At 47.1% G+C, this 25,942-nt stretch overlaps 1 protein-coding gene across 1 annotated transcript in view; it reads left to right on the forward strand.

Moving 5' to 3' along the window:
• The window catches only part of COG3 (component of oligomeric golgi complex 3), a 39,960-nt gene extending 14,407 nt beyond the window's left edge, over positions 1-25,553 (forward strand). Inside the window, exons 7-23 of the mRNA XM_056850550.1 lie at positions 281-406; positions 2,191-2,271; positions 3,013-3,056; positions 3,533-3,659; positions 4,151-4,242; positions 5,402-5,541; positions 5,922-6,082; positions 8,099-8,204; positions 10,552-10,676; positions 11,628-11,717; positions 13,204-13,324; positions 18,415-18,503; positions 18,600-18,734; positions 21,470-21,545; positions 22,857-22,984; positions 24,188-24,286; positions 25,494-25,553. Of these exons, the coding sequence (XP_056706528.1) occupies positions 281-406; positions 2,191-2,271; positions 3,013-3,056; positions 3,533-3,659; positions 4,151-4,242; positions 5,402-5,541; positions 5,922-6,082; positions 8,099-8,204; positions 10,552-10,676; positions 11,628-11,717; positions 13,204-13,324; positions 18,415-18,503; positions 18,600-18,734; positions 21,470-21,545; positions 22,857-22,984; positions 24,188-24,286; positions 25,494-25,523 (1,770 nt within the window). The 3' untranslated portion in view covers positions 25,524-25,553. The remainder of the gene's footprint in view (positions 1-280; positions 407-2,190; positions 2,272-3,012; positions 3,057-3,532; positions 3,660-4,150; positions 4,243-5,401; positions 5,542-5,921; positions 6,083-8,098; positions 8,205-10,551; positions 10,677-11,627; positions 11,718-13,203; positions 13,325-18,414; positions 18,504-18,599; positions 18,735-21,469; positions 21,546-22,856; positions 22,985-24,187; positions 24,287-25,493) is intronic.
• Positions 25,554-25,942: the final 389 nt, after the last annotated feature.

Consider the following 25,942-nt stretch of genomic DNA (forward strand, 5'->3'; position numbering starts at 1 on the left):
TGGAGAATAGTCCATCTTTTTTTTTTAAAGACAGCACTCTGGTTATTTTAAAGCATTGCTACTTGGATGGGGTTAAAAAGGTTATGGCTGATGCGTCATCATCTCTTCATGCTTTTAATAAAATCGTGCATTTGAATTTTTTTTTGGGGGGTGGGCTTAGTGAGTTTTGCCTGGGTGCTGGTTCTTGTATCGTTCAAAGCATGAAGCTCTGAATGTCCCTTCCGAATCCTTCTGTCCTTTCCGTAACTCTTGCTTTAAAACGCTTATTCTTCTCTTTCAGCCAAACTTCAGAGATTATCCTGTATATTCAACCAAGTTCCAGCAATGCCTTTCTAAAGCCATGCACCTCATGAAAATGTACACTGTGAACACACTGCAGAACCTCACAAACCAGCTGATTAAAAGGGTAAGTAATAAAGGAGAAATCTGTAGGAAAGGGGAGTTTAGAAATGCTACCCCATCCCCAAAAATCTCTCCTTCCAGGATTCTGTAAGTTCATACAGGTTTCAGCAGGCTAATTCTTCCGTTTAATTAGTCAATATTCTGTTCTCCTGGATCATATTGTCTTCGTCAGTCTTTGGGTTATCTGAGAGTGTTAGACTTCTCTATCTGTTTAATCAATATGCAGAAAGAAAACAAAAAAGGAGAAGGCAACCTCTGAACCACAGAAACAAAGGGTACAGAGTACCCTAAAAAGTAATTCTAGAAAAAAACAAAAATTACCAAAAGTGTGTATACTTCAAAAATTACAAAATATATTGAAATTACAAAGAATTATTATTGTGATTTACAGAAATCCAAGATTGCACCACAGCATACTCACAATTCAGCAAAAGACAATTTCAGTACAAATATCAGTTTCAAATACAATGTGGTAACTCTATACAAAAGTTTACAAAATGAAGAAGGGCACAGAACAAAAGACAAGGTGCTGGCTAAATTTCCTGTTTCGATGTATGTGTCTTCAGTCTTAAACAGCCTTGCTCCTATTGATTTAGAAGCATTTTTGGCTCCTCCAAAAAGGTCCGATCTGTGTGAGGATTGTGTTTGTATGAATGAATTGAGGCTGGGAAGGGCAGGCACGAAGGAGCTAGAAAAGGTTCTTAAGTGTAAGGATGTGTCGCTGGCGACCAAGATCAAGATAATTCATAATATAATATTCCTTGTTACTATGTATGGAGGTGAAAGTTGGACAATGAAGAAAGCTGACAGGAAGAAAGTTGATTCCTTTGAAATGTGGTTTTGGAGGAGAGGTTTGTGGACTCAGTGGACCGCCAAAAAGACAAATCATTGGGATGCTAGATCAAATCAAGCCCAAACTGCCCCTAGAAGCTAAAGTGACTAAACTGAGGCTGTCGTACTTTGGTCACATTATGAGAAGACGAGTCACTGGAAAACACAATCATGCTAGGAAAAGTCGAAGGCATCAGGAAAGAGAGGACCCAATCTGAGATGGATTGACTTGATCAAGGAAGCCACGGCCCTCAGTTTCCAAGACCTGAGCAAGGCTGTTAACGAGAGGACATTTTGGAGGTCATTCATTTGAGGATCGCCGTGAGTCGGAAGGAACTTGACGGCACTTAATACTCACATGCTTTTGGAATGAGTGATGCCTTTTAAGACAAGGTTATACTCCACTCAGAATGTGTAGTATGAAGATTTCCTATGTTTACCCTAGAGATATGCAACATGTTTTGAAGGATATGTTTGTTGTTTAAATGTGAATACTTTTGGCACCCATTAATATGCTATAACATGTTGGTAATACAGGTTGAGTATCTCTTATCTGGCATGCTTGGGACCAGAAGTGTTCTGCATTTTGGATCATTCCATATTTTGGGATATTTTCATATACGTAATGGGATATCTTGGGGATGGGAGCCAAGTTTAAACACGGAATTCATTTATGTTTTATATACACTTTATACACATAGCCTGAATTTTAAACAATATTTTAAATAATTTTGTGTACATTGAAACATCAAAAAGCAACTTGACGTACTGCTGAGGGCCTGTGACTAATATCTGCATGTCGGCTCAAAATGTCCAGATTTCGGATCTTTCCGTTATTTTGTATGTACATCATTAAAGAATTCTTTTTTTTTTTTTTTAGTGTTAGAAACATCTTAGTTGCTGTGTTTGTGAGCAGCTGTTACAGAAACACTGTCTTTGTGCCTCTTTGTTTTCAAGGACCCTTCTGCTGTGCCAAATTCAGACAACGCCTTCACGTTATTTTATTTGAAGTTCCGAGCATCAGCTCCCAAAGTCAGAGTAAGTAAGTTGTTAAACCGTGGTAGATACCAGAGGCATGTTCACCTGATTGGGGAAGGCTGACCACCTTCCTAGCAGTTTCTCTGCACAGTGTACAAATCTTTGTAGCTGAAGCATGTTACCGGGGGGGGGGGTGGGGGGAGAGATTGAGGAAGTGCACCCTCCAAAGCAGGGGAACAGATCTCTGTACTTTGGCGATCAGTTGTAATTCCAGGGAGGGGGGGTGTCCTCCGGGCGCCACCTGGAGGTTGGCAACCCTATCTTGGAGTGATTTGCGTACCCTTGGAGTACATTGTAGTGCTATGCAGGGGGAGGCCCCCATTAGCAGACCTTCTTTGCTTTTACTTGGGCGCGGCTTGGGCAGATGGCTTTGGGTCATCATGGACTGCGCCTGCATCTTGCTCCGCTCCGATGTGACCTCTTTATTTCTTTATTGGGTTTTTGTTGTTGGGGGGGGGTTGTGCTTGAAACTGGGACGAACTCTGAAAAATGAATTACTCCACCCTTTCTGTCCTGACAAGATTAATCTTTTAAGAAGCTGCTCTGGCAGCTAGCCAAGGGAATGTCGATCCGGTGGCTAAGAGCAGTGGATCTAATATGCGTGTCGTGCTTAAATAGTGTTGCGGAGCTCCTAGGCAAGAAAGAGAAAACAGAGCCAGTATACTGAGTATCTGGGGGGCAATTCTGTTCAGGGAAGCGACGGCATACAATCTCTTAATTGTTTTGTCTGTTTCCTTTTAGACACTTATTGAGCAGATAGAGCAGCGATCTGAGAAAATGCCAGAGTGAGTATACCGAATCTGTTAGCTGCCTGCGTCTGTCCGGTCTGACTTCCTGCCCTGGCCAGCCGGCTGCCTGAGGAGGGCAAGAATCGTAGAATTATAGTGCTGGAAAGGGTTCTAGAGGCCATCTGGTCCAACCCCCTGCTCAGTGCAGGATCAGCCTAGAGCATCCCTGACAAGTGTTTGTCCAGCCTCTGCTTGAAGACTGCCAGAAAAGACTCCTCCACTGTCCTCTTCGCCCTCTGCCTCTCCTTCTTGTGGTTGACTGCTCCCTTGTGTAGAATCCCTGCCGGTCGGCAGCTAGAAGTCAGGAAGAAAGCTAGGCTTGAACTCAGCTCCAGGACACGCTTGTTTCCTTCCCACTGGTTTGCCACCTCAATGAGGTGGGGCTTGGGTGTCAGTATTTAAAGGTGCAGTAGGTAGTTGGCCCTCAAATCCAGTCCTCCAGTGGCTCATTGCTCATTGTTCTCTCCACCCAGGTACCAGCAACTGCTAAGTGAAATACATCAATGTTACCTTGAACAGAGAGAACACTTATTGGGGCCTAGTATTACCAGTACTGTAACAGAATTAACCAGTCGGAACAACAGAGATCATTGTGCTCTGGTGAGTGCCCTGTTGTGTTTCCCCAATTCTGCTCTCTTTTGGAATGGAACCACTGATCAGTAAGAGCCAGCATGGTGTGATGGTTAAAAGCGGCGGACTTTAATCTGGAGAATCGGTTTGGTTTCCCCACTTCTCCCCATGAGCGGCGGACTCTAATCTGGAGAACTGGGTTCAACTACTACTACTATATTCAGTTAAACTAATCTACTAAACTCACATTATCTAACCACTACTATCGATACAATCTTTAATAGATCCAGCTTACTACTTTACATTTTATATATCTAAGAGGGTATGACTTTATGTTTACAATACTCTACATTTTTTCTTCAATACCTTCCCATCAAATTAGCCCATAATGTCTTGTTTACAATTTCTACTCTTTTACTGATGGCTGTTCCAAAAAAACACCTAATGAAAAAAGATCTTCAAAGGCATGCAAGCTGCCTGCCCTCTCCTATCTGCAAAATCTGCTCTTTTGCTGGTTTCAGGTCCGAAGTGGCTGTGCCTTTATGGTCCACGTGTGCCAGGATGAACATCAGCTTTACAACGAGTTCTTCACCAAACCGACCCTGAAACTGGAGTAGGTAACATGTTGGACTGTGTTTCTACGGCGACATTCCTTGACCGGGGTGCTGTCGACATGCAGGTGTATCAGGGGTGGAGGAAGGCATCTTAGCTGTGTCGCTTAGCTGTCCAGATGACCTGTTCTACCAACTTGCGGCTCTCCCCCCCCCCCCCCATGCTCTCTGATTCCCTTACATTTTAGGCTCTCCGCTTTGCAATAGGCTTCTTAATTTAATTTGCTTTCTGTGACGCACGGATGAAATACTGAGCAAATGAGAGTGAGTCTGCCTTTAATGCAAATATTTATAAAAACTCTGGGCAGATGGCACCATCTGGGAAGATGCATCCCTCCCCCTTCTATACAGAATGGAATGCTACTTAAGGTTGTTCTTACTTATCAGTTCTAGCCTTCAGAAAACTTTGGTAAATAAATTGAAGTGACCAGAACTTAGTTTGGAAGACAATCAAAAGCCAATTCAACCTTAATTAACACCCAGAACACCCAAAGAGGGATTCTCTGAAATCGAGAAGTGAAAGATCTCTAAGGCTCGTGTGCCAGATGGCTTTGTGAGTTTTATAAGATAATTTGGCAGGTCTGTGTAATGGCTGCCAACTTGGAAGGCTTGAAGAGGGGAGTGGACATGTTCACAGAGGAGAGGGCTATCCATGGCTACTAGTCAAAATGAATACTAGTCATGATGCATACCTATTCTCTCCAGTGTCAGAGGAGCATGCCTATTATATTAGGTGCTGTGGAACACAGGCAGGATAAATGCTGCTGCAGTCGTCTTGTTTGTGGGCTTCCTAGAGGCACCTGGTAGGCCTCTCTGTGAACAGAATGCTGGACTTGATGGGCCTGGGTCTGATCCAGCAGGGCCTTTCTTCTGTTCTTATGTTAATGTTCGTTTTTAATCATTAATCAATGCACACTGAGCAAATACTTTCTTTTTGTTTTCTATTTTTGGTGTCTTTAGCTCGACCTCTTAGGCTTCACAGTTTATTTTTGGTTGAGTGTGTTCCCCTTTTTCTTTTGTGAGTGGTGTTCCCCAAATGGTCCAGGCTGCATGTGATGATGGGCCAGGGCATGAGCTCCTGGAGGCCTGGGTCACTCCAGGAGCCTTTATAGCCCAAAGAATTCCTGATGTTGGAACTCTTTCTCTTTTTCTGTCTTGCAGTGGTCTTTTAGAGAAGTTATGTCTGTCCCTATACGATGTCTTGAGGCCATTAATCATCCATGTAATTCACTTAGAAACGTTGTCTGAGCTCTGTGGGATTCTGAAAAATGAAATGCTTGAAGATCATGTGCAAAACAATGGTAAGTGTGGAAAAAGTGATCAGAATAAGGACACATCCTTTAAAACAGGCTAGGATGGAATATGGTGCAGTGACATCTGCGCTCGCCTTAACTTGCACATTTTGTTTTAAATATTTTAAATTTTGAAATGAGGAAGGATGTGTTTTTGTTTTTTTAAAAAGCACTTCTTATATCTTATCTCACAAATGCCCAGTTCTGGTAAACAAGTATTATTACTTGCTTGACCAAAGGAGTAAAGGATAGAATTTAAAACAGGATCAAAATAATTTGAATGGGTTCTTGTGGGGCCGATAACGTCTGTGGCCCTTTCGTAAACGCAACTCAGGCTCTTGGCGATGCCACGCGAGAGGGCATTAATGGCAGCGTCCCTTTCTTGGCAGTGGAACAGCTGGGTGCTTTTGCCGCTGTGGTCGAGCAGATGCTGGAGGATGTCCAGGAGCGCCTGGTCTACCGGACACACATCTACATCCAGACTGACATCGCGGGCTACAAGCCGGCCCCAGGGGATCTGGCTTATCCCGCCAAGCTGGAAATGATGGAGGTGAGGCATTCTCCATCCCTCTGGCTGTTGCATGGACAGCAACAGATGCATTTATGGGAAGCAGAAAAGAGCAAGAGTCCAGTAGCACTGTAAAGACCAACATTTCTGGCAGAGAGATGAGCTTTCGTGAGTCACAGCTCACTTCTTCGGATACCAAGAGTCCAGTAGCACCTTAGACTAACAAAATTTCTGACAGGTGTGTGAACTTTTGTGAGCCACAGCTCACTTCTTCACATATCTGAAGAACACGGTTACCCATCGTGATCTTTTTATGGGAGGAGCAGCTCCCTCCCTCTTCTGTGCACACTTCTACTGGGTAAACTATCTCTCCACAAAAGCTAGCCCCAAAAGGTGTGGGCCCCATGGAGACTAAGGCTGCAATCCTGAAGTGGGGGGGGGGCTGAAGCCCCTTAGGAGCCGGGGTGAATTCGCACCGGCATGGGTGCTACCTCATCACGGAATACAGTGGCACCTACGGCGGCGCAGGGGCAAACATGCCGGCACCAGGAAGCCATGCTGCTGCATGGGGCTCTGCCAAATCCCGGAAACGGGAGCCTGTGCCGGTGTGGGGGGCGTTCCCAGGGTGTTCCTGGGATTGGAGTTGCCTTTAGGCAGCTTCCTAACCCCTTTGGACCCGGGAATTCCCCCTCTTGTGGCAGCATGGCGACGCCACCTTTTTGGGTGGCCCTAGCCCCCTTGGTTTCAGTGGGGGTTTCTCCACTTTTTAAATTTATTAAATAGTGGAAATTCTGTCGAAGGCTTTCACGGTCAGAGTTCATTGGTTCTTGTAGGTTATCCGGGCTGTGTAACCGTGGTCTTGGTATTTTCTTTCCTGACGTTTCGCCAGCAGCTGTGGCAGGCATCTTCAGAGGAGTAACACTGGTGAAACGTCAGGAAAGAAAATACCAAGAACACGGTTACACAGCCCGGATAACCTACAAGAACCAGTGGAAATTCTGTTTGGCGGTCGGGCAGCCGCTGTGGCGGTGGTGTGGCTGCTCTCGTTTGCTTCCTAATTTCCCCCCCTTTCAGGAACGGGCTAACCGTGGTTTAGTTGCAGTGTGAGGGGTTGCGAGGTTGATTGGTTGTACCCGGAGGGCGATGGAGTCACACAGCTGTTATGTTGCGACATCACTGCGACTGACGTGAGCAGTTTAAGCAGCAACCCCACTTCTGCACATAATCTTGACTGTGCGCCTGCCGCTAAAACTTCCAAGTGCTTTCCGGGAGGTGGTAAGCCGCATTCTCAGCACATGACTGAGGCATTTTCTTTTTTAATTAAAAAAATCAGTGAAGAGGAAGAGGAGTTGGTTTTTATATGCCGACTTTCTCTACCACTTAAGGAAGAATCACACCGGCTTACAATCACCTTCCCTTCCCCTCCCCACAACAGACACCCTGTGAGGTAGGTGAGGCTGAGAGAGCTGTGACTAGCCCAAGGTCACCCAGCTGGCTTCCTGTGTAGGAGTGAGGAATCAAACCCGGTTCTCCAGATCAGACTCCACTGCTCCAAACCACTGGTCTTAACCACTACACCACTCTTTGGATACAAAGCTTCATAAATTCATCTAAAATTCTATAAACCAACATGCGGCGCAAAATTTCCACTTGCACAAGAGTTTGTAAACTAGTTTACTAGTTATACCAGTTTACTAGTTCGTTTATACTAGCTTTTGCGGAGAGATAGTTTACCCGGTGGAAGAGATTTGTTTATACTAGTTTACAAACTCTCGTGCAAGTGGAAATTTTGCACCGCATGTTGGTTTATTTACTTCTTCAGAAAATGGGCTGCTTCTTCAGAAAATTTGCTGTTTCCTTTGCCTTTTATTCTTGAGCTTTGTGTAACTGGGAGATGAATTCAATTTTTTTTAAAAAAATATATCAAAACACTTTCTGCCCTGCCTTTCTTCTGGACGAAAGGTGCCCGGAGAAGCTTATTTCAGCATTCAGGCCAACTGATACAAAATACCTTTAAAATGATTGTTGTTGTTTTGTAAAACTGGTTTTCGCCCACAGCAAATAGCGCAAAGCTTGAAGGAAGAAGAGAGGAAGTTGCCGGCAGCTGGTTCGTTCTCAGACGTGAAGCTGGAAGATCCAGAGAGCTGCGGTGCGGGGAAACCCGGTAAGCATTTCTGCAGAAGGTAATTTGTACTTGTAACAATAAGGTAGTGATGACGGTTGTATTTGCCTGTGGCCTGGCGGGGCTGTGGCTTAGTGGAAGAGCCTCTGCTTTGCGTGCGCAAGGTCCCATGTTCAATTGCTGGCATCTCCATTAAAAAGGTTCAGGCAACAGGAGTCATGAAAGACCTCCGGCTGGAGAGCTGCTGCCGGTCAGAGTAGACAGCACTGGCCTCGGTAGCCCTAGTAACCTGACTCAGAGGAAAGGAGCTTCATGTAGGGTTGCCAACCTCCAGGTGGTGGCTAGAGATCTCCTGGGATTACAACTGATCTCCAGGTGACAGATCCGTTTCCCTTGAGAAAATGGCTGCTTTGGAAGGTGGACTCTATGGCATTATACCCCATTGAAGTCCCTCCCCTCCCCAAACCCTGCCCTCCTCAGGCTCCACCCCCAAAATCACAAAATAATTACATTTATTGCAAGGTGTACACAGTAAAATTGTTAAAAACACAGGGCCTGGAATGCAGGCTACGTATAAAAGTATATTTATGGTTGACCAGACACGTTTTGGCCTTAGGCCTTCCTCAGTGGTCATAAATACATAAAATTATAAAAAACACATCTGGAAATAAACCTTATGAAATATTTTTATCTGGTAAAAGAAAACCATAAGAAAAAGGAGACAAAAACAAAAGCCAAATATAATTTTACTCATATAACTATTATATTTTTTAAAAGTAATTGAATATAAGAGGCCAAATAATACCTAATATTTTGTGTGGTTTGATGTAAATTCTTAACCCTCCATCCCCAAAATCTCCAGGTATTTCCCAACCCAGAGCTGGCAACCCTAGCTTCATGTGTACTGAGTGAAACAAATCTCTAGCACAGTGGTTCCCAAAGTGGGCAGTACCACCCTCTGGGGGGCGGTGGGATTACCTAGGGGGGCACTAAGAGGCAGGGAAGCACTAGAAGTGGGCCCCTTCACCTGTGTTGTTCAATAATTTACAATAGATCAAGCTATGGCACCCTGCTGGCAAATTTGGTGGAAACTATCAGAATTTTCTCCCAGACTTTGAAGAAGTGCAATTAATTGTTACTGTGTTGAAATTTTATTATTATTATCTTCTTTAGTGAGTCAGGCAAACCCCTGTTTTGATTGCTTTTTATAGGCTAGGGTAGGGGGCGCTGGGGTTGAGTTTGTGGAACCAAGGGGGCGGTGGCCCAAAAGGTTTGGGAACCACTGCTCTAGCATAAGAACATAAGCAGAGCCCTGCTGGATCAGACCAGTGAGGGTCCCTCTAGTCCAGCATCCTGTCTCACACAGTGGCCAACCAATTCCTCTGCAGGGCCAACAACAGGGCATAGAGGCCGAGGCCTTCCCCTGATAGCATTATACCCCATCAGAAGAGCCCTGCTGGATCGGACCAGTTGAGAGTCCATCTAGTCCAGCATCTGGGATCACACAGGGGCCAACCAATTCCTCTGCAGGTCCTCTACAAGATGTAGAGACCTTTCCCTGATAAGAACATCCGAACGAGCCTTGCTGGATCAGAGCAGTGAGGGTCCATCTAGTCCAGCATTGTGTCTCACACAGAGGGAGGGGCCATGGCTCAGTGGTAGAGCCTCTGCTTGGCATGCAGAAGGTCCCAGGTTCAATCCCCGGCATCTCCAGTTAAAGGAACCAGGCAAGTAGGTGATGTGAAAGACGTCTTCCTGAAACCCTGGAGAGCCACTGCTGGTCTGAGTAGACAGTACTGACTTTGATGGACTGATGATCAGGTTCAGTATAAGGCAGCTTCATGTGTGTTCACACCGGGATGGTAGGTTGTGTGCCTGTATTGGCCTTCCTTCCATGCTTTCATTTTGAAACTGCTAGTAGGAAACCAAACTGACACAAAATATTGGACGGGCTTTCAAGAATTCTTAATCTGGTTGGATGCTAGAAAAGTTCAAAAGGGGAGAAGGGCAGGTTTCCAGGCTGTGATGGTTAAGGGCTGATCCTGCAGGCATCCTCTGTGAGGTGCAAAGAGGCCGTTAGCTTCCCTTGAGCGCTGAGTTTTCAGGATGGTCTCTGGGCTGCCCTCTGTTCTCTTTCTGACAAACAGAAACCACCCAGGTCCCTCTGAAAAGCGTCTCAAATGCCAGAGGAGAAATCCTGCTGCCACCCCTCCACCCCCCCCCCCTGACTTTTTGCCTCCTGCTGTTGCATCGGAAATCGAGGCTGCAAGAGAGGGCTGGTATCGCTGGCGGGGCTGTCACAGGGAGCGTGCCACCCTAAAAAACCTTTCTCTTTTGGACAGTAGAATAACTACTAGCAAAGGAATTGATGTCTTGTTTTGTATTGTAGATGCATCAGAATCCTGCCCCCCCAGAACGCATTCCACGATTTCGCCCGCCGACCTCCACGGAATGTGGTATCCCACCGTTAGAAGGACGCTTGTGTGTCTCTCCAAGCTCTACAGGTGCATTGATGTACGTGGCCCTGTTGCCTGTAGTATCCGTCCTGAGCCTCCAGGTTTAAACCCCCCTAAAATCTCTAAAAGGGAAATGTTTGAGTTGAAATTTTCTGCTTTCACATTTTTTTGTTGATTTACATTTGGGAGCTTCGGGTGAGGGGGCGGGGGCGGGAGGAAATCCTTAAGAAGCCAGCGACCGCATTGGGCAAGTTTTTTGGGTTCCCTGTAGGAAGTCCTTGTCCAGGGTGTTGACAGAGTAATTGGCAGACCTGGTTAATGTGTAGATAAAGTTTATCCAGGAACTAACATACTTGATAGTACAGGGGAGGTGCAGGGTCCTAGCTGTGTTATTTATTCATTAGTCTTATGTCCCGCCCTTCTCCTGGCCAAAGCACACAGGGGCCAAGGCCGGCCCGGAAAGCTGTCAGGGTCCCCTGTTCCGAATCTAGCGGAAAGCAGCGAGGGGAACTGGAAGGGAGGCCAGCTATGTTGGGAAACCGTTGCTGTAGGCCTGGTGGAACATCTTGATCTGGCAAGGCCCCGCTGAACTGCCTCATTAGAGAGGGAGTCCCACCAGGCCAGGGCCGAAAAAGCCCTGCCCCTAGTTGAGGACAACCGGACACTTTTCGGGCTGGGGACCTTTAGCAAGTTGGTGTGGGCAGGGCACAATGCTCTCTTGAGGGCGTACTGGGAGAGACGATCCCACAGATACAACAGTTGTGTGTTCAGGCATCCATTTCAGGGACAGTGTTGTTTTCTGTAAATTACTGCTAATGTACGTATCCTCTTCCAAAACTGAGAAATTTTTTTTTGGGGGGGGGGATGGCAGGCGTAAGGTTTTATTGACTTGCACTTAAGCTTGCAAATTGAGAGCTGACAGCTGTAATCTATGGGACTTCTCTGTGGGAGGAGAACTATCCAGATTAGGGCCATTGTTTTATGGAGGGTTCTCTTTCCCCTGCTTTAGAGGGCCGTCTTCCAGGGGCTGTCCCAGGAAGCCTTATCCGCCTGCATACAGTCACTGCTGGGGGCTTCAGATTCCATCGCTAAAAACAAGGTCAGTAATATTTCCTGGTACGGAAGGGATGGGGCACAGTTGTTTACAACTTTTTACAAAAGGTTAGTAGGGCAAAGGAGCTGGAACATTTCCCCAATAGAGCCAGCATGGTGTAGTGGTTAGGAGCGTTGGACTCTAATATGGTTTCCCCACTCCTCCACATGAAGCCTGCTGGGTGACCTTGGGTTAGTCACACTTTTCTCCAAACTCTCTCAGCCCCACCTACCTCACAAGGTGTCTGTTGTGGGGAGAGGAAGGGAAGGCGATTGTAAACCGGTTTGATTCTCCTTACGTGGTAGAGAAAGTCGGCATATAAAAACCAACTCCTCTTCTAATGGTGGTGTCTGAAGGATGCACCCCTCTTTTCTGTTCTGCATCAGTAGGAAAGGGTTCCTGGCCCTAGCCCCTGTTTATCCTGAAGGGGCCAGGGCAGTAAAGACTCTAAAGAGACTGACCCCGCTATCTCTCGGGGGGAGTGGGGGCGTGTGCAGGAAGTCTGGCAAGAGACACTGTGGGAAAATGCAGCATCAAGAACGGGATGTCAGAGAGCAAAAGTTGTTTCCGTGCAGGGTGACGCTGTGTGCTTCCATGCAGAGCTCTTCTAGAGAGTAAGCTCTGCTGATTTTTGGCAGCACAGTTCCAGCAAGTGCTACTCAGAATCTTCCGGAAGCCTGCTCCGTGGGACTTACTCCCAGGAAACAGTTCATGGGATTGCACTGGGGGAAAATGTGCAACTAGAGCATGTGTTGACACTTGACGTTAACACTTCAAAAACAAGATGCTCTAATGGCAAAGAGCTCTAAATGTCTGACAGGTGAGTATCGGGGGGGGGGGCTGCCGGCATGAACATCTTCTCTTGTACAGCTGTGTCAGCTGTGCTTATTTGTTTGCTGGCTGGCTGTGAGCACCTGGGCAAGAGGCGTGCAGATACTTCAGAGAAGCAAAGTGCCTGAACAGGAAGGGGAACATCCAGCCAGGCCATTCCAGGCCTGGAGGGTGAGAGATTCAAAACAGATAAAAGGGAGTATTTCTTCACACAATGCATAGTTAAATCATGGAACTCCCTGCCCCAGCATATGGTGATGATGGCTGCCAACTTGGAAGGCTTTAAGAAGGAGAGTGGACATGTTCATGGAAGAGAGGGCTATCCATGGCTACTAGTCACTATGAATACTAGTCATGATGAATACCCATGCTCTCCAGGATCAGACGAGCATGCCTATTGTATTCGGTGCTGTGGTACACAGGCAGGATGCTGCTGCTGCAGTCATCTTGTTTGTGGCCTTCCTGGAGGCCCCTGGTTGGCCCCTGTGTGAACAGACTGCTGGGCTTGATGAGCCTGGGTCTGATCCAGCAGGGCTTTTCTTAGGTTCTTATGAGTACCAAGCAAATGAAATGATATGTTTTATGTGAACATTCTTCTCCCTCCTTCCTCCTGGTGATATTTCTTCTGGCATTAATACTTTTTGTTTCTGTTGTAATTTAGGGCCAGGTGGATGGGCAGCTTTTCTTAATAAAACATCTTTTGATCCTTCGTGAGCAAATTGCTCCTTTCCACACGGAATTCACCATTAAGGAAATTTCCCTGGACCTTAAGAGAACTAGAGGTACTGTCTGCTGACTGGTCACTGGGGGTAGGGGAGTTCGCCCCCTCCTCTTGACAAGTCAGCCACTGGGTTGAGTTTATGTTCACCTGCAGTCCCTTGCATGCTTCCGTACACAAACTCATTCTTTGGAATCCAGTTTTGTATCGCTGGACGGGGCTTGACCAGTGTTTTCAGCAGACATTAATCTTGCTTTCCTTTCATCGGCACTGGTTTTCCTGCTAAAAACTGCTTAACTTCTAAGTTTCTATAAAGAAATATAACTGGATGCCCTTACCCTCTGTCCTGACAATGTATCTCATGTGAGCATTGGTCTCTAGGAGCTGGGTGGCAAATTAGGGAGAGCGAGAAGCCCGTTGGGGCAGAAAGGGGAAGGGGCTGTTCTTTGGAGCTAGCACCACTTTACCTAAGCCAGGGGTCCCCTGTCCTTTCGAGCCTGTGGGCACCTTTGGAATTCTGCCGCAGGAGGTGGAGCCAACTGCAGAATATCACAGAGAGAGGTTGTGCATAACTCCAACAGTAACTGTACAAAAGAGCCAGAGTCCAGTAGCACCTTGAAAGTCTAACAAAATTTCTGGCAGGGTAGGAGCTTTCCTCAGTCATAGCTCACTTCTTCAGATACAGCTAGCTGTATCTGTATCTAGTTGTATTTGATTCCCCACTCCTCCACATGAGTGGCGGACTCTAGTCAGGAGAACCGGGTTTGATCCGCACTCCTCCACATGAAGCCAGCTGGGTGACCTTGGGCTAGTCACAGCTCTCTTAGAACTCTCTCAGCCCCACCTACCTCACTAGTTGCCTGTCGAGGGGAGAGGAAGGGAAGGAGATTGGAGGCCGGTTTGATTCTCCTTAAAAGGTAGAGAAAGTCGGCATATAAAAACCATCTCTTCTTGAAGGTAACAACAACAAAAATGAATGGCATGGGTTGTACGTAGTGTGAATTACAGCGACAACTTTTCTGGGCTCCGCCTCCTGCCGCAGCCAGTTGTGCTGCCTGGAATCATGTTCCTGAGGGTCCAGAGACCACTGGAAACATCCTGGGGAGCAATGCGGGGAAGGTTTGCTGTGAGAGCAGCGGGATTGCTGGAAGTCCTCTCCTGGGGAAGATGTGGTTAGGATCTAGGGCAGTGAGCTGCTTCTCTCAAATGCCTGCCTGCCTGCCTAACAGAGCATCGGTTTCTTCTGCTTAATAACTGAATCTGAGCACTCACACGGAGAGCTTTCCTAAAGCAGAGTACAAACTTTGACTTTGCAAAACTGCTTCTGTCGCACACTCAGTCAAAATCTAAATTAAGTTGTGTGATTTGCCTGTAATTGGAGGTGGCGGCCCAGAGGCATCCATCCGTTCATCTTGACGTGGGTTTCAAAATACACGTGATGTCGGGGTGGGGGGCGCATGAGAACTTTATTTGCCAAGGTCAGTGACTGCAGGTTAGCAGTGATCTCTCTTCTGTCTCTGTATTCTGCTGTGCCTGCCGCCTCGTATGCTAACATTTTTACTCTGAGCAACCTCACATCTCTTACTAATACTTGCGCTGGATGCAGCTGAACATGGATGAGACTCGATCCGTGTTAAACAGTTTCTAGTTAGCAAGAGGTTGAAGGGTAAATATGTCCTACTGGTGTCCAGTTCTGGCTGACGTAAAACTTTGTTCTGCTCTTTTTCCAAATGAATAAATGTTTACGGCAGCCAGTTATTCAGTGAAAAGGTAAGTAACCAAAATGTAAAGAGATGTATACTCAGTTCTCAAAGCTTAGGTCTCCAGGAGTATAAGAGAGATTTATAGGAAGGCTTGCCTGACCGCAGGAAAAAGATTGTGGCACAATTTTCACTGAAACTTCAGAGTAAATGTGTAAATTGACAGCTGCACAAGGCACCATGCCACACTCCAAAAAATCTTGCAAGGGACTCTTTTTGCAGATTTTTTTACATCCTAATTATAAAAACAAGTGAGGGACTTGCAGAGGGAATCTTTTTTCCCTCCCTCACTATTTCCTCTTTCCCTTCCCTGAAAGCCCCCACAGCCTCTCCCCTTTTCCTGCTTCCTTCTCACCTACCAGCCAACCTACTTTTATCTCTCTCCCCTGCCCCCCATCTTTCCTCCTTCCCTCTGCTAGGCAATGTCTGCCTGAGAAGGAACCTGCAAGTGTTTGTTGGGGTGACCTCATTTTCCCCTGTATCCCCTTCCTCAAACCATTTCTTCTTTCCCCTCCTGGTGGCCTCCTTACCATCACTTTTATTTCATTGCTTCTTTCATCCCCACCCACTACCCAGCCTACCTTCTATCTGCCCCTCCATCTTTAGCTATATTTATTATTTATTTACTTCATTTATACCCCACCTTTCTCTGCAGTGGGGACCCAAAGCACCTTACATCCTTCTCCTCTCCACCATTTCACCCTCACGACCACCCTGTGGGAAGGTTCGGCCGAAATCATGTGACTGGCCCAAGGTCACCCTGCGAGCTTCCATGGCAAAGTGGGGATTCAAAACTCAATCCTACCACCTCCCCCCAGTTTTTTTGGTGACAAGCCAAGGCTTGAAGGCTGGCAATACTGTTGTGGTTGCCTAGCGGTGGCCACTGTGTGCTTTCATTTCTTAAGGCTGTGTAATCTGCCTTGAGCCTCAGTGAGAAAGGTGGGCTATAAATAATATAAATAAACAAAGGTTGCATATGCTGCTCTATTACTTTGGGGGAGGGGTACCCTCGTCTTTGTATTTTTTCAATTTTAGGTTTTTCTGCAAACCTTGGGTATTTTTCAGATTTGTAGAAAGATCTGTCTTGTCTGTTCATGGCTTCAATTTCTGGATTTCCACACATCTGGCCACGTTGAGAATTAGGTAGATGCTCTCCAGAATTTTTTTGCTTGCTTTCTCATAGTGGCTAAAAAGAAAGTTCTTAAGGAGAAGGTCAAAAGTAACTCTGGCAGAAGAAAGAAGGGAATTCTGAGAGCCCCAGATCCAGTGAATTCACCATCGCTTATGGGTGAAAATCAATCTGTAGAGCAGGGGTGGGGAACCTTTTTTCCACCAAGGGCCATTTGGATATTTATCACATCATTAGCAGGCCATTAAAAATTATCAACTTAAAAATTATCAACTTAGCCGACCAAGTCTCAAGCAGGCAGCTGCCCCAGATGACCCCCCCCCCAGCACAGGCAAGCAGGCAGGCATCCAACCGATGGCGCACTCACCCACCTGGTGGCACAGGATGGTCTGTTGCACCAGCCAGGCGTAGCCGTCCAGCCGCACGCCGGAGTTCCTCCTGCTCTGCAAGGTTGGGGCAGATTCTACAGCTGGCTCCTGCTACCTCTGCCTGCAGGGGTGAAATGAGGACACACTGGCTAAGAACTCCCCCCTCCCACTCATTCTGGTCCTGCCTCCTTTAACCCCTCCATTGTCACCACTTCTGCCCCCAGCCCTCTTGTAGTACAGAGGGAATACGTTTCTCCATGGCCCGGGTGGAAAAGGGTTAACACAATTTCTTGGGTAATCCTAGCAGCTCCATAGCTAACAACTCTTCTGCAAGGGGAGAAAAAGGTTCCTTTTCTTGGCAAAACAAACTCACATCTGCCTTGAATAGAGGCTATTCCTGTCCGTGGGAGGGGGCGGATCACCAGTCTTAGATCCTTCTGAGCTAGAGATCTGCCAGGATCCACAAAGGGCCAAAACAAATGATTTTGCAGGCCTTAAACGGCCCCCGGGCCTGACGTTCCCCACCCCTGCTGTAGAGAATATAGTACATTGTGTAGGATCCAGAACTCCTAGTGTACTGATCATACATGGTGGAAGTAACAGGGCTGCTAGGTGATGGCCCCAGTGCAGCACCTGAAGGACAGATGAGCCCTGTTCATCATTACTAGGAGTCTTATGGGCTGTGAATTGTTGGGTGCCATGGTTGGGGCAGGGTGGCCGTTGTGTTTCTCCCAAGGGACTAGAGTTCTTTCGGCAGTTGATAGGAACGATGAACCAGGAAACCCCGAATTCAGGGACCCAAGAGTAGCTGCTCCCTCTCCTTTCTCCCTTTGGAAGACTCGTCTCCCTGGCAGGATGATGGTAAGGATTACCCCAGTTCCTATGCAAGCTGTTAAAACAGTTTGAAGTACTTCTGGGGCTAAATTGCATAGTTAAATTGTGGAACTCCCTGCCCTAGAATGTGGTGATGGCTGCCAACTTGGAAGGCTTAAAGAGGGGAGTGGACATGTTCATGGAGGAGAGGGCTATTTGTGGCTACTAGTAAAAATGGATACTAGTCATGATGCATACCTATTCTCTCCAGTACCAGAGGAGCAGGTCTATTATACTGGGTGCTGTGGAACACAGGCAGGAGAATGCTGCTGCAGACATCTTGCTTGTGGGCTTCCTAGAGGCCCCTGGTTGGCCACTGTGTGAACAGACTACTGGACTTGATGGGCCTGGGTCTGATCCAGCAGGGCTTTTCCGAAGTTCTTACGGGGTGTCAGTTGACACTTTGGCTCTCTTCATGGCCACCTGGCTTCTGCGATACCTTATCTAGGCAGAGAATCTAAACTCTGGGTTCTTCAGAAGTCAACAGCTGGGACATTACTGGCTTTGGACATGCTAAAACATTTGATCCAGGCCCTTCTCTAAGAAAATCAAATATAGTTAATGTTCATTTGTCTGGCCAAATTAATGGCATGTGAGCGCTTAGATGGTGAAGACCAGAACTGAGGAGGTATACATCTGTTGGGAATTTTTCTGAGGGATAATCGCCTTTGGCTTTCTTTTTCTTGGAGGGAGGGGTCATGGTTCATACCGAAGATCCCGGGTTCAGGCCCTTGCATTTCTAGTGGAAAGGATCTCTGATAGTAGGGCCCTCTCTGCTTGAAAAGCTACTACCAGTCATGGGAAAAGGCCTAAAAGATTGGCGCTGTCTGAGACAGTATTAGACGTTGCTCTGTTCTCTCTTTTGCCTGGCAAAAGACTCAAAACAGAACCTGCTTCAAGGGAGTACCTCTTTTGTGCCTTACTCTCTTCTCAGATGACTATTTGTTGGAGGGGGGGGGAAGAGAAACACATGTGGAAATAATAACGTGGTCTGATCTTTAAATAGGTGGCTTTGTTTTCACAGATGCGGCATTTAAAATCCTGAATCCCCTGACGGTGCCACACTTCTTTAGACTAAGTAGCAGCAACGCGCTGATACAGTTCTTGTTGGAGGTAATATGAGCTGCGGGCCGGGAAGACTTGTGTTCGAAACGTGGCAATTTCCACGGGTGTCAGAAAGGGGGAGAACTCTTTGTCTCTTTGTTCAAGGGCACGCCGGAGATCAGGGAACATTATATTGACTCTAAGAAGGACGTGGATCGGCACCTGAAGTCCGCCTGTGAGCAGTTCATTCAGCAACAGACAAAGCAGTTTGTAGATCCACTGGAGGAATTCCTGGCAAAGGTACTGGGACATTTGTAGATTCACTGTGGGTTTCTTAAACTGCAGGGTAGTTTGTCCTCAGACAGAAGTGGCGTATAATGAGAACAAGAGAGACACCTTAAATGAAGCCAATCGGGAGGCATGAAACTGCCTGAAATTGAGTCTGACCATTTAGTTCATCTCACCCAGCACCTTGTACTGTGACTGGTAGCAGTGGTCCAGGATCTCTGGCAGAGAAGGGACTGAGATCTTTTTACTGGACGTGCTAGGGAATGACCCAGAACCTTCTGCATCTGAGAGAGCCAGCGTGGGGTTGTGGTTAAGAGCGACGGACTCTAATCTGAAGAACCAGGTTCGATTCCCCGTTCCTCCACATGAAGCCTGCTGGGTGACCTTGGGCCAGTCACAGTTCTCTGAGAACTCTCTCAGCCTCACCTACCTCCCAAGGTGTCTGTTGTGGAAAGAGGAAGGGAAGGAGATTGTAAACTAGTTTGAGACTCCTTTTGGAAGTGGGGTAAAAAAACCAACTCCTCTTCACATCATGCTGCTGTTGTCCTCTGCCAGCAAGCTAGGCTTACTTGAAATGGTGTGATTTCTTTCTGTTCACATTAGTTATGCTGGGAAACTGGGCTGTCGCTCTTCATTCTGCCCATGTCCTAACTATCTGCGCCTGAAAGTCTTTCTTCGGTGCTTGCGTTTGGTCTGCAGTGTTGCGGTGGCAGCTAGGGTGGTGGTGAACTGAGCATGCACCCAAGGAGTGGGCATGGAGCAGAGCTAAGCCCCAGTTCATAAAAATGTCATCTTTACTAAAACAAAAAATACTACCTGATACAAAGCACCATAACCGACTTGCATTTAAGCCTCATAAAGATTCTGCTATGGGGCTGTGGCTCAATGGCAAAGCATTCAGAAGGTCCCAGGTTCAATCCCTGGCATCTCCAGTTAAAGGGAGTAGTTAGGTAGGTGATGGGAAAGACTTCTGACTGAGACCCTGGAGAGCCGCTGCCAGTCTGAGTAGGCAATACTCACTTGGATGGACCAAGGGTCTGATTCAGTATAAGCCAGCTTCATGTGTTCATATGTACTTTAAAGAAAACCCACCCACATCTGGATTTGAACTTGGGTCCCCCTAAGAGTCTAAAGATCCATTCAAGTACCTTTGGTAGCAGCAAAGTTCTTAAAATCATTCATTTATATGGGTGTAGCAAAAGAGTCCCAGTAAAAAAGCCTTTAAGTTGGGGATCTTCTGTTCCTTTTCTATGCAATGGATTACCAACCAGTGGACCTCCTGAATAAAACAGGAATCCCCCGTGTCTCTTAGGAGACAAACAAAATCTCCTACAGCATAAACTTCTGAGAGTCAGCTGAGTCCATCAGATGAATGAATGAGATATCTCAAACTCTTATGTTTAATTTTAGGGAGATGATCTGGAATCCTAATTCTATAGGAATTTTTTTCAGCATGTAAGGTGGGGTCCAGCATTTGCATTATGCTAATGATAGAAACTTACTCTTGATGCCTTCCACTAGCATACTTCTAAACTTTACATGTGGAATTACATGCCCCGGAATATGGCTAATTATTACATGTCCCAGAGTGTGGAAATGCCGATTGCCACTTTGGGGTCAGGAAGCAATTTTCCTCCACGCCAGATTGGCCAGGGATCTGAAGGCTTTTTTTTTTTTTTGCTATCTTCTGGGCATGGAGTGGGGGTCACTGGGTGTGTGTGGGGGGGTGGGGGGGGAGATAGTTGTGAATTTCCTGCATTGTGCAGGGGGTTGAACTAGATGACCCTGCCTTCCAGCTTTATGATTGTAATTACAGTATTTGTTCAAAGGCCAGACTGGAATTTTTTTCCAGATATGTTGTCTAAAAGGGGGGATTGTGTTTACATTTGCATAATTTCTTTTTTGTGTATAACCTTTTTTTAAGGGCGTTCTCTTCCTTTCGAGTAAATATGATCTCATGTGTCCAGGAGTATGGCCAGTTATGTGCTATTTCTTATTTCATTCACCATTAATAGCCAAATAAAGTTGTATGTAATCAAAGGCACAAGTAAATTGTATAATATAATTATTAATTGGTATTAAACAGTGAAGGTCATCTTGGCACTAATTTTGCCGCAACAAGGGACCATTTTGTAACAGCCCCGCGTGAGCTAGGAGGTCTCTGGCTTAAATCTTGCCTCTTTCACAGAACTTGTCTTTGGGCATGATGCCATTCTCTCTGACCTCTGTGTCACCATCTGCAGTATGGAGATCATAGCGACCTACCAAACAGGGTGGGTGTAGGGGTCTCCGTGTGTCTGTGAAGTGCTTTGTTCGCTGTACATCACTCTGCACCCAGCATTCCCACTGTGCAATTTTGGCTTTCATGTAACATGGACCCAGGATCAGAGGAGCTATTAGGTGCTGTGGAACACAGGCAGGACGATGCTGCTGCAGCCGTCTTGCTTGTGGGCTTCCTGGAGGCACCTGGTTGGCCACTGTGTGAGCAGACTGCTGGACTTGAGGGGCCTGGGTTTGATCCAGCAGGGCTTTTCTGATGTTCTTATGTTCTTAACATGCCATCTTGATATTTACGGTGTGCTTCACCTCTGATTGGTTTGCAGATCTCTACAAGTCAAATCCTGCTGCGTTGCCTATTGGATGTCCCAACCTATTGATTTATTCTGTGTAATCTGCCTTGAGTGCCCGTGAGGAAGGCAGACTGTAAATAACTCAAATAAATAAGAAATTATCTTCCCCTGTTTTAGGTTTCTGCTCTGAAGACGATGGCTAAAGAAGGGGGCCCGACGTACAACCTCTTGCAGCAGCCGTGGGCACAGCCAGGTGACCTTCTTTGCTTGCCACCGAGATCCTGTCACTAGAGCAACGGCCCTGCGAGGAGCGGTTGAAACGCTTAGGGCTATTTAGCTTGGAAAGAAAGGCAGTGAAGGGGAGACATGATAGAGGTCTATTAAATTATGCATGGTGTGGAGAGAGTGGACAGGGAGAAGCTTTTCTCCCTCTCTCATAATACTAGAACATCTGTTGAAGCGGGAGGGTGAGAGACTCTAAACAGACAAAAGGAAGTATTTCTTCACACAACAAAGAGTTAAATTGTGGAACTCCTTGCCCCAGGATGTGGTGATGGCTGCCAACTTGGAAGGCTTGAAGAAGGGAGTGGACATGTTCAGGGAGGAGAGGGCTATCCATGGCTAGTAGTAAAAATGGATGCTAGTCATGATGCATCCCTATTCTCTCCAGTCTCAGAGGAACATGCCTATTATATTAGGTGCTTTGGAACACAGGCAGGAGAATGCTGCTGTAGTCGCCTTGCTTGTGGGCTTCCTAGAAGCCCCTGGTTGGCCCCTGTGGGAACAGATGGGCTGGACTTGATGAGCCTTGGTCTGATCCAGCCGGGCTTTTCTGATGTTCATCCTAGATCACCCTGGTTTTGGGGAGACATAAGAAAGGCCCTGCTGGATCAGACCAAGGCGCATTACGTCCAGCAGTCTGTTCACACAGTGGCCAACCAGGTGCCTCTAGGAAGCCACAAACAAGACAAGTGCAGCAGCACCATCCTGCCTGTGTTCCACCCCACCCAAAATAATAGGCATGCTCCTCTGATACTAGAGACAAAATACATGGGGTTGGTGCACTACATGGAAGGCTGTGTCTTGGGGTTTGAATGGAGTCTTCCATTTGTGAACCCTTGCTTTAACTCCATAGCATCCAAATCAAAAGGGTTTTGTGCTATTCAGCTTTATGTTAGAACGTCTTTGATGCTTATCCAGAACGAGCGGATAAGAGGTGGGACGCAACCTATGCTCCGCAATCTTTTGGAGGAGAGGAAATTAATGTTGAGGAGACCGTGGTGGCTTCATGCCAAGAGCTTAGCAGAAAGGGAAGAGTCATTAGAAATCTTGGGTTGGATCCTGGGCCCCTACGAGGGAAAATGAAGGTGGAGTGAATCTTCCCCATCTTCCCCGTCATGTGGCAGCCCCTGAAAGGGTGATGTGGGTGGATCCCTGCAGTATGGGTGTTGAAATAAAGAAGGGGGTAGTGGGCAAAATCTCTCCCCTCTGCAGAAGTACTGCTGGACAAAGAGGCAGGGAAGGCAATCTCGTCAACTTTTGTTTCTCTGAATTTCATTTCCAGCAAAGGTCGGCGACTTGGTGTCTGCAACCTACCGGACGATAAAAACGAAGCTGCCGTCGACGTTACGGAGTATGTCGCTGTATCTGTCCAATAAGGACACGGAATTCATTTTGTTCAAGCCAGTTAGGGTGAGTGAGTCAGTGGTACTATGACTCCCCCCCCAATATATTTGGGAATCTGAATTCAGGGAATGTTTAGGATTTCTGGTGAGAGCCAGTGTGGTGTAGTGGTTAAGAGCAGTGGTTTGGAGCGGTGGACTCTGATCTGGAGAACCAGGTTTGATTCCCCATTCCTCCACTTGAGCGGCGGAGGCTAATCTGGAGAACTGGGTTGGTTTCCCCACTCCTGCACATGAAGCCTGCTGGGTGACCTTGGCTAGTCACAGCTTTCAGAGCTCTCTCAGCCTCACCCACCTCACAGGGTGTCTGTTGTGAGGAGGGGAAGGGAAGGTGATTGTAAGCCGGTTTGATTCTTCCTTAAGTGATAGAGAAAGTCGGCATATAAAAACGAACTCTCTTCTTCCTCTTCTGCTAACTCTCTCTTTTATTGGCTACTTGGTCTTGGATCCAGTGGTAATTTCTGGATTACTATCAGTGGAGCAAGACTTTCCCATCCCCTTCCTTCCTTGCAATTCAACCCCCCCTCCCTGAATGCTCCTCTTTGCGTGCAGGGATACTTTGTGGGGGCCAGTTGCAGGAGAGAAATTGACAAAACTCTCTCCCTCTCTCATTGATGGAATCCCTCTGCTGGGTCCATTATAGTGTTGTGGTTAGAATCTAGGATGGTTTGTTAGCATGGGGGCCAATTTGTTTCTTTCCCCAGGGATTTGTACGGGGGGGGGGGGCTGGGTCTGATTGCTGCTTGCTTGCTTATTGCTCTGATCTTACGGAGTGTTTTTGTTGTTGTTGTTGTTGTTTTGCTCTTAACCCTATTAGTACTTGTGCAGTTCTGATTTTTGCTGTGGCTCTCTTGTGGGCAGTGCGTGGCTGCATTTCATTTGGGGTTTTATGGTTTTAATTGAGAGAAACTCGAGGCGCCTTATAACTTAAGAGAGAACGAGGGGTAACGGTAGTTCAGGTAAGGCCAAGGATTCCTTTCTGGCCACTGCCTTGACCTGCCCAAGAGCTCTACACGGTTGGAGATCTGCCCTGCGTTGCATCTCAGCATGCCTTGGAAGCTCCCAAGTCCCAGGGAATCCCCGTGCCCCTGTCCCGAGTTCCAGAGGTGCCAGCGAAGCTCCTTCATGGCCCCCCACACGTAAGAGCGGTGCTTAGCTTGTGTTCATGTTGATTTTATGATGACAGAAATTCAAATTTCTTTTTCTTTATAAGAACAATATTCAGCAAGTGTTTCAGAAGCTGCAGAGCCTGCTGAAAGAAGAATTTAGTAACGAAGACCTCCAGATTGTCGCATGCCCTTCAATGGAGCAGGTATGTAATAAAAGTCTTAACTTTGTTTTTAAAATCCAATGGGCCTTCACATGTGCCAAAAAGAAAGGCACAGAAGTGTTATCAGTGTGGAAAGAGATGTGAGGAGAGCTCAAACTGCTAGACCCAAGAAATGGTCTCCCCACCCCCGTCTCTCTCTTCAACTGCCTGTGTGTGTTTCAGGATAAGGCCAGAAGCAGGTACTTGTTCCGGCACAGGAACAGCTAACGTTAATATAGAATCATAGAGGCCACTCAGGCCAACCACCTGCTCAATGCAGGATCATCCAAGAGCATCCTTGACCAGTGTTCATCCAGCCTCTGCTTGAAGAATGCCAGAGAGGGGGAGCTCACCACCTCCCTAGGAAGCCCATTCCACTGCTGAACTACTCTTCCTGTAAATTCCCCCCCCCCCTAATATCCAGCCGGTACCTTTCCTCCCACAATTTAAACCCATTATTGAGAGTCCTGTTCTATGCTGCCAACAGGAACTGCTCCTTGCCTTCCTCTAAGTGACAGCCTTTCAAATTCTTAAACAGAGCAATCCCCCCCTCAACCTCCTCTTCTCCAGACTAAACATTCCCAGGTCCCTCAGCCTTTCCTCGCAGGGCTTGGTCTCCAGGCCCCTGAACATCCTCATCGCTCTCCTCTGCACCCGCTCCATTCTGTCCACATCCTTTTTGAAGAGAGGCCTCCAGAATTGCACACAGTACTCTGGGTGCAGCCTGACCAATGCTGTGTACAGCGGAACTCTTGACATCTTGCAGCTTGGATGTTCTGTCTCTGTTAATACACCCCAAGACCTCATTAGCCTTTTTGCGGCTGCCTCACACTTATTGCTCATGTTTAGCTTACGGTCCACCCATACCCCAAGCTCTTGTTCATACACACTGCTGCCCAGAAGTGTATCCCCCATCCAGTATGCATGTCCCTCATTTCTGTTACCCAGATGTAGAACTTGGCACTTACCCTTGTTGAATTGCAGTCCTGTTCATGCCCGCCCACTTTTCCAGTTTGTCCAGCTGTCATCGAATTCTGTCTCTTCCGGTGTGTTTGCTGCTCCTCCCAATTTGGCATGGAGCAGCCAACAAGCTTCGGGATTGTTCAGCCTGTGGAACCCGGTTGATCTGTTTTCTCTGAACCTCCAGGAGCTGAAGAGCAGAGCTGCCTGCCGGTCTCCTCAGCAGTAAAGCTCTTCCTCTCTCTTGCAGGTGAACCTCCTTCTGTCCATGGCCAAGTAGGCGTGCTCTGCAGAACCTGTCCGGCTTCCGCGTCAAGCAGCGAGGAGGGAAGACGCACTGGGCCCTCTGGGCTTCCATCCATTTGCACAGGAAGAGGATCTGGGTTGCTGGGGTGTGAGCCGCTGCTGAAGACCCTCCGTGGGCTTCAACCTCTCAGGCCGTCACCTGCCCTCTAAAGCGTTAGGTGTCTTAAAGGTTCTTGCTACCCCCCCCCCCTCGCATTTATTCTGCATCTGTCGCATACTGGCTTTTTTTTTTTCAGGGAGTTGTGTTGAAAATAAATTAGAGACCCTAAATTGAACAGGCAGGGGCCTTATGAAAAGAGTGTGTCATTAGTGAATGTCTGATCCGGCGCTCCGAAGCACAAACCTGTGTGTTAGTAATTTGCGTAAGAGTAAGCTTACACATGCGAGCGCTGA

The sequence above is a fragment of the Euleptes europaea genome, chromosome 5 (genome assembly GCF_029931775.1).
Source record: "Euleptes europaea isolate rEulEur1 chromosome 5, rEulEur1.hap1, whole genome shotgun sequence".
NCBI lineage: Eukaryota > Metazoa > Chordata > Lepidosauria > Squamata > Sphaerodactylidae > Euleptes > Euleptes europaea.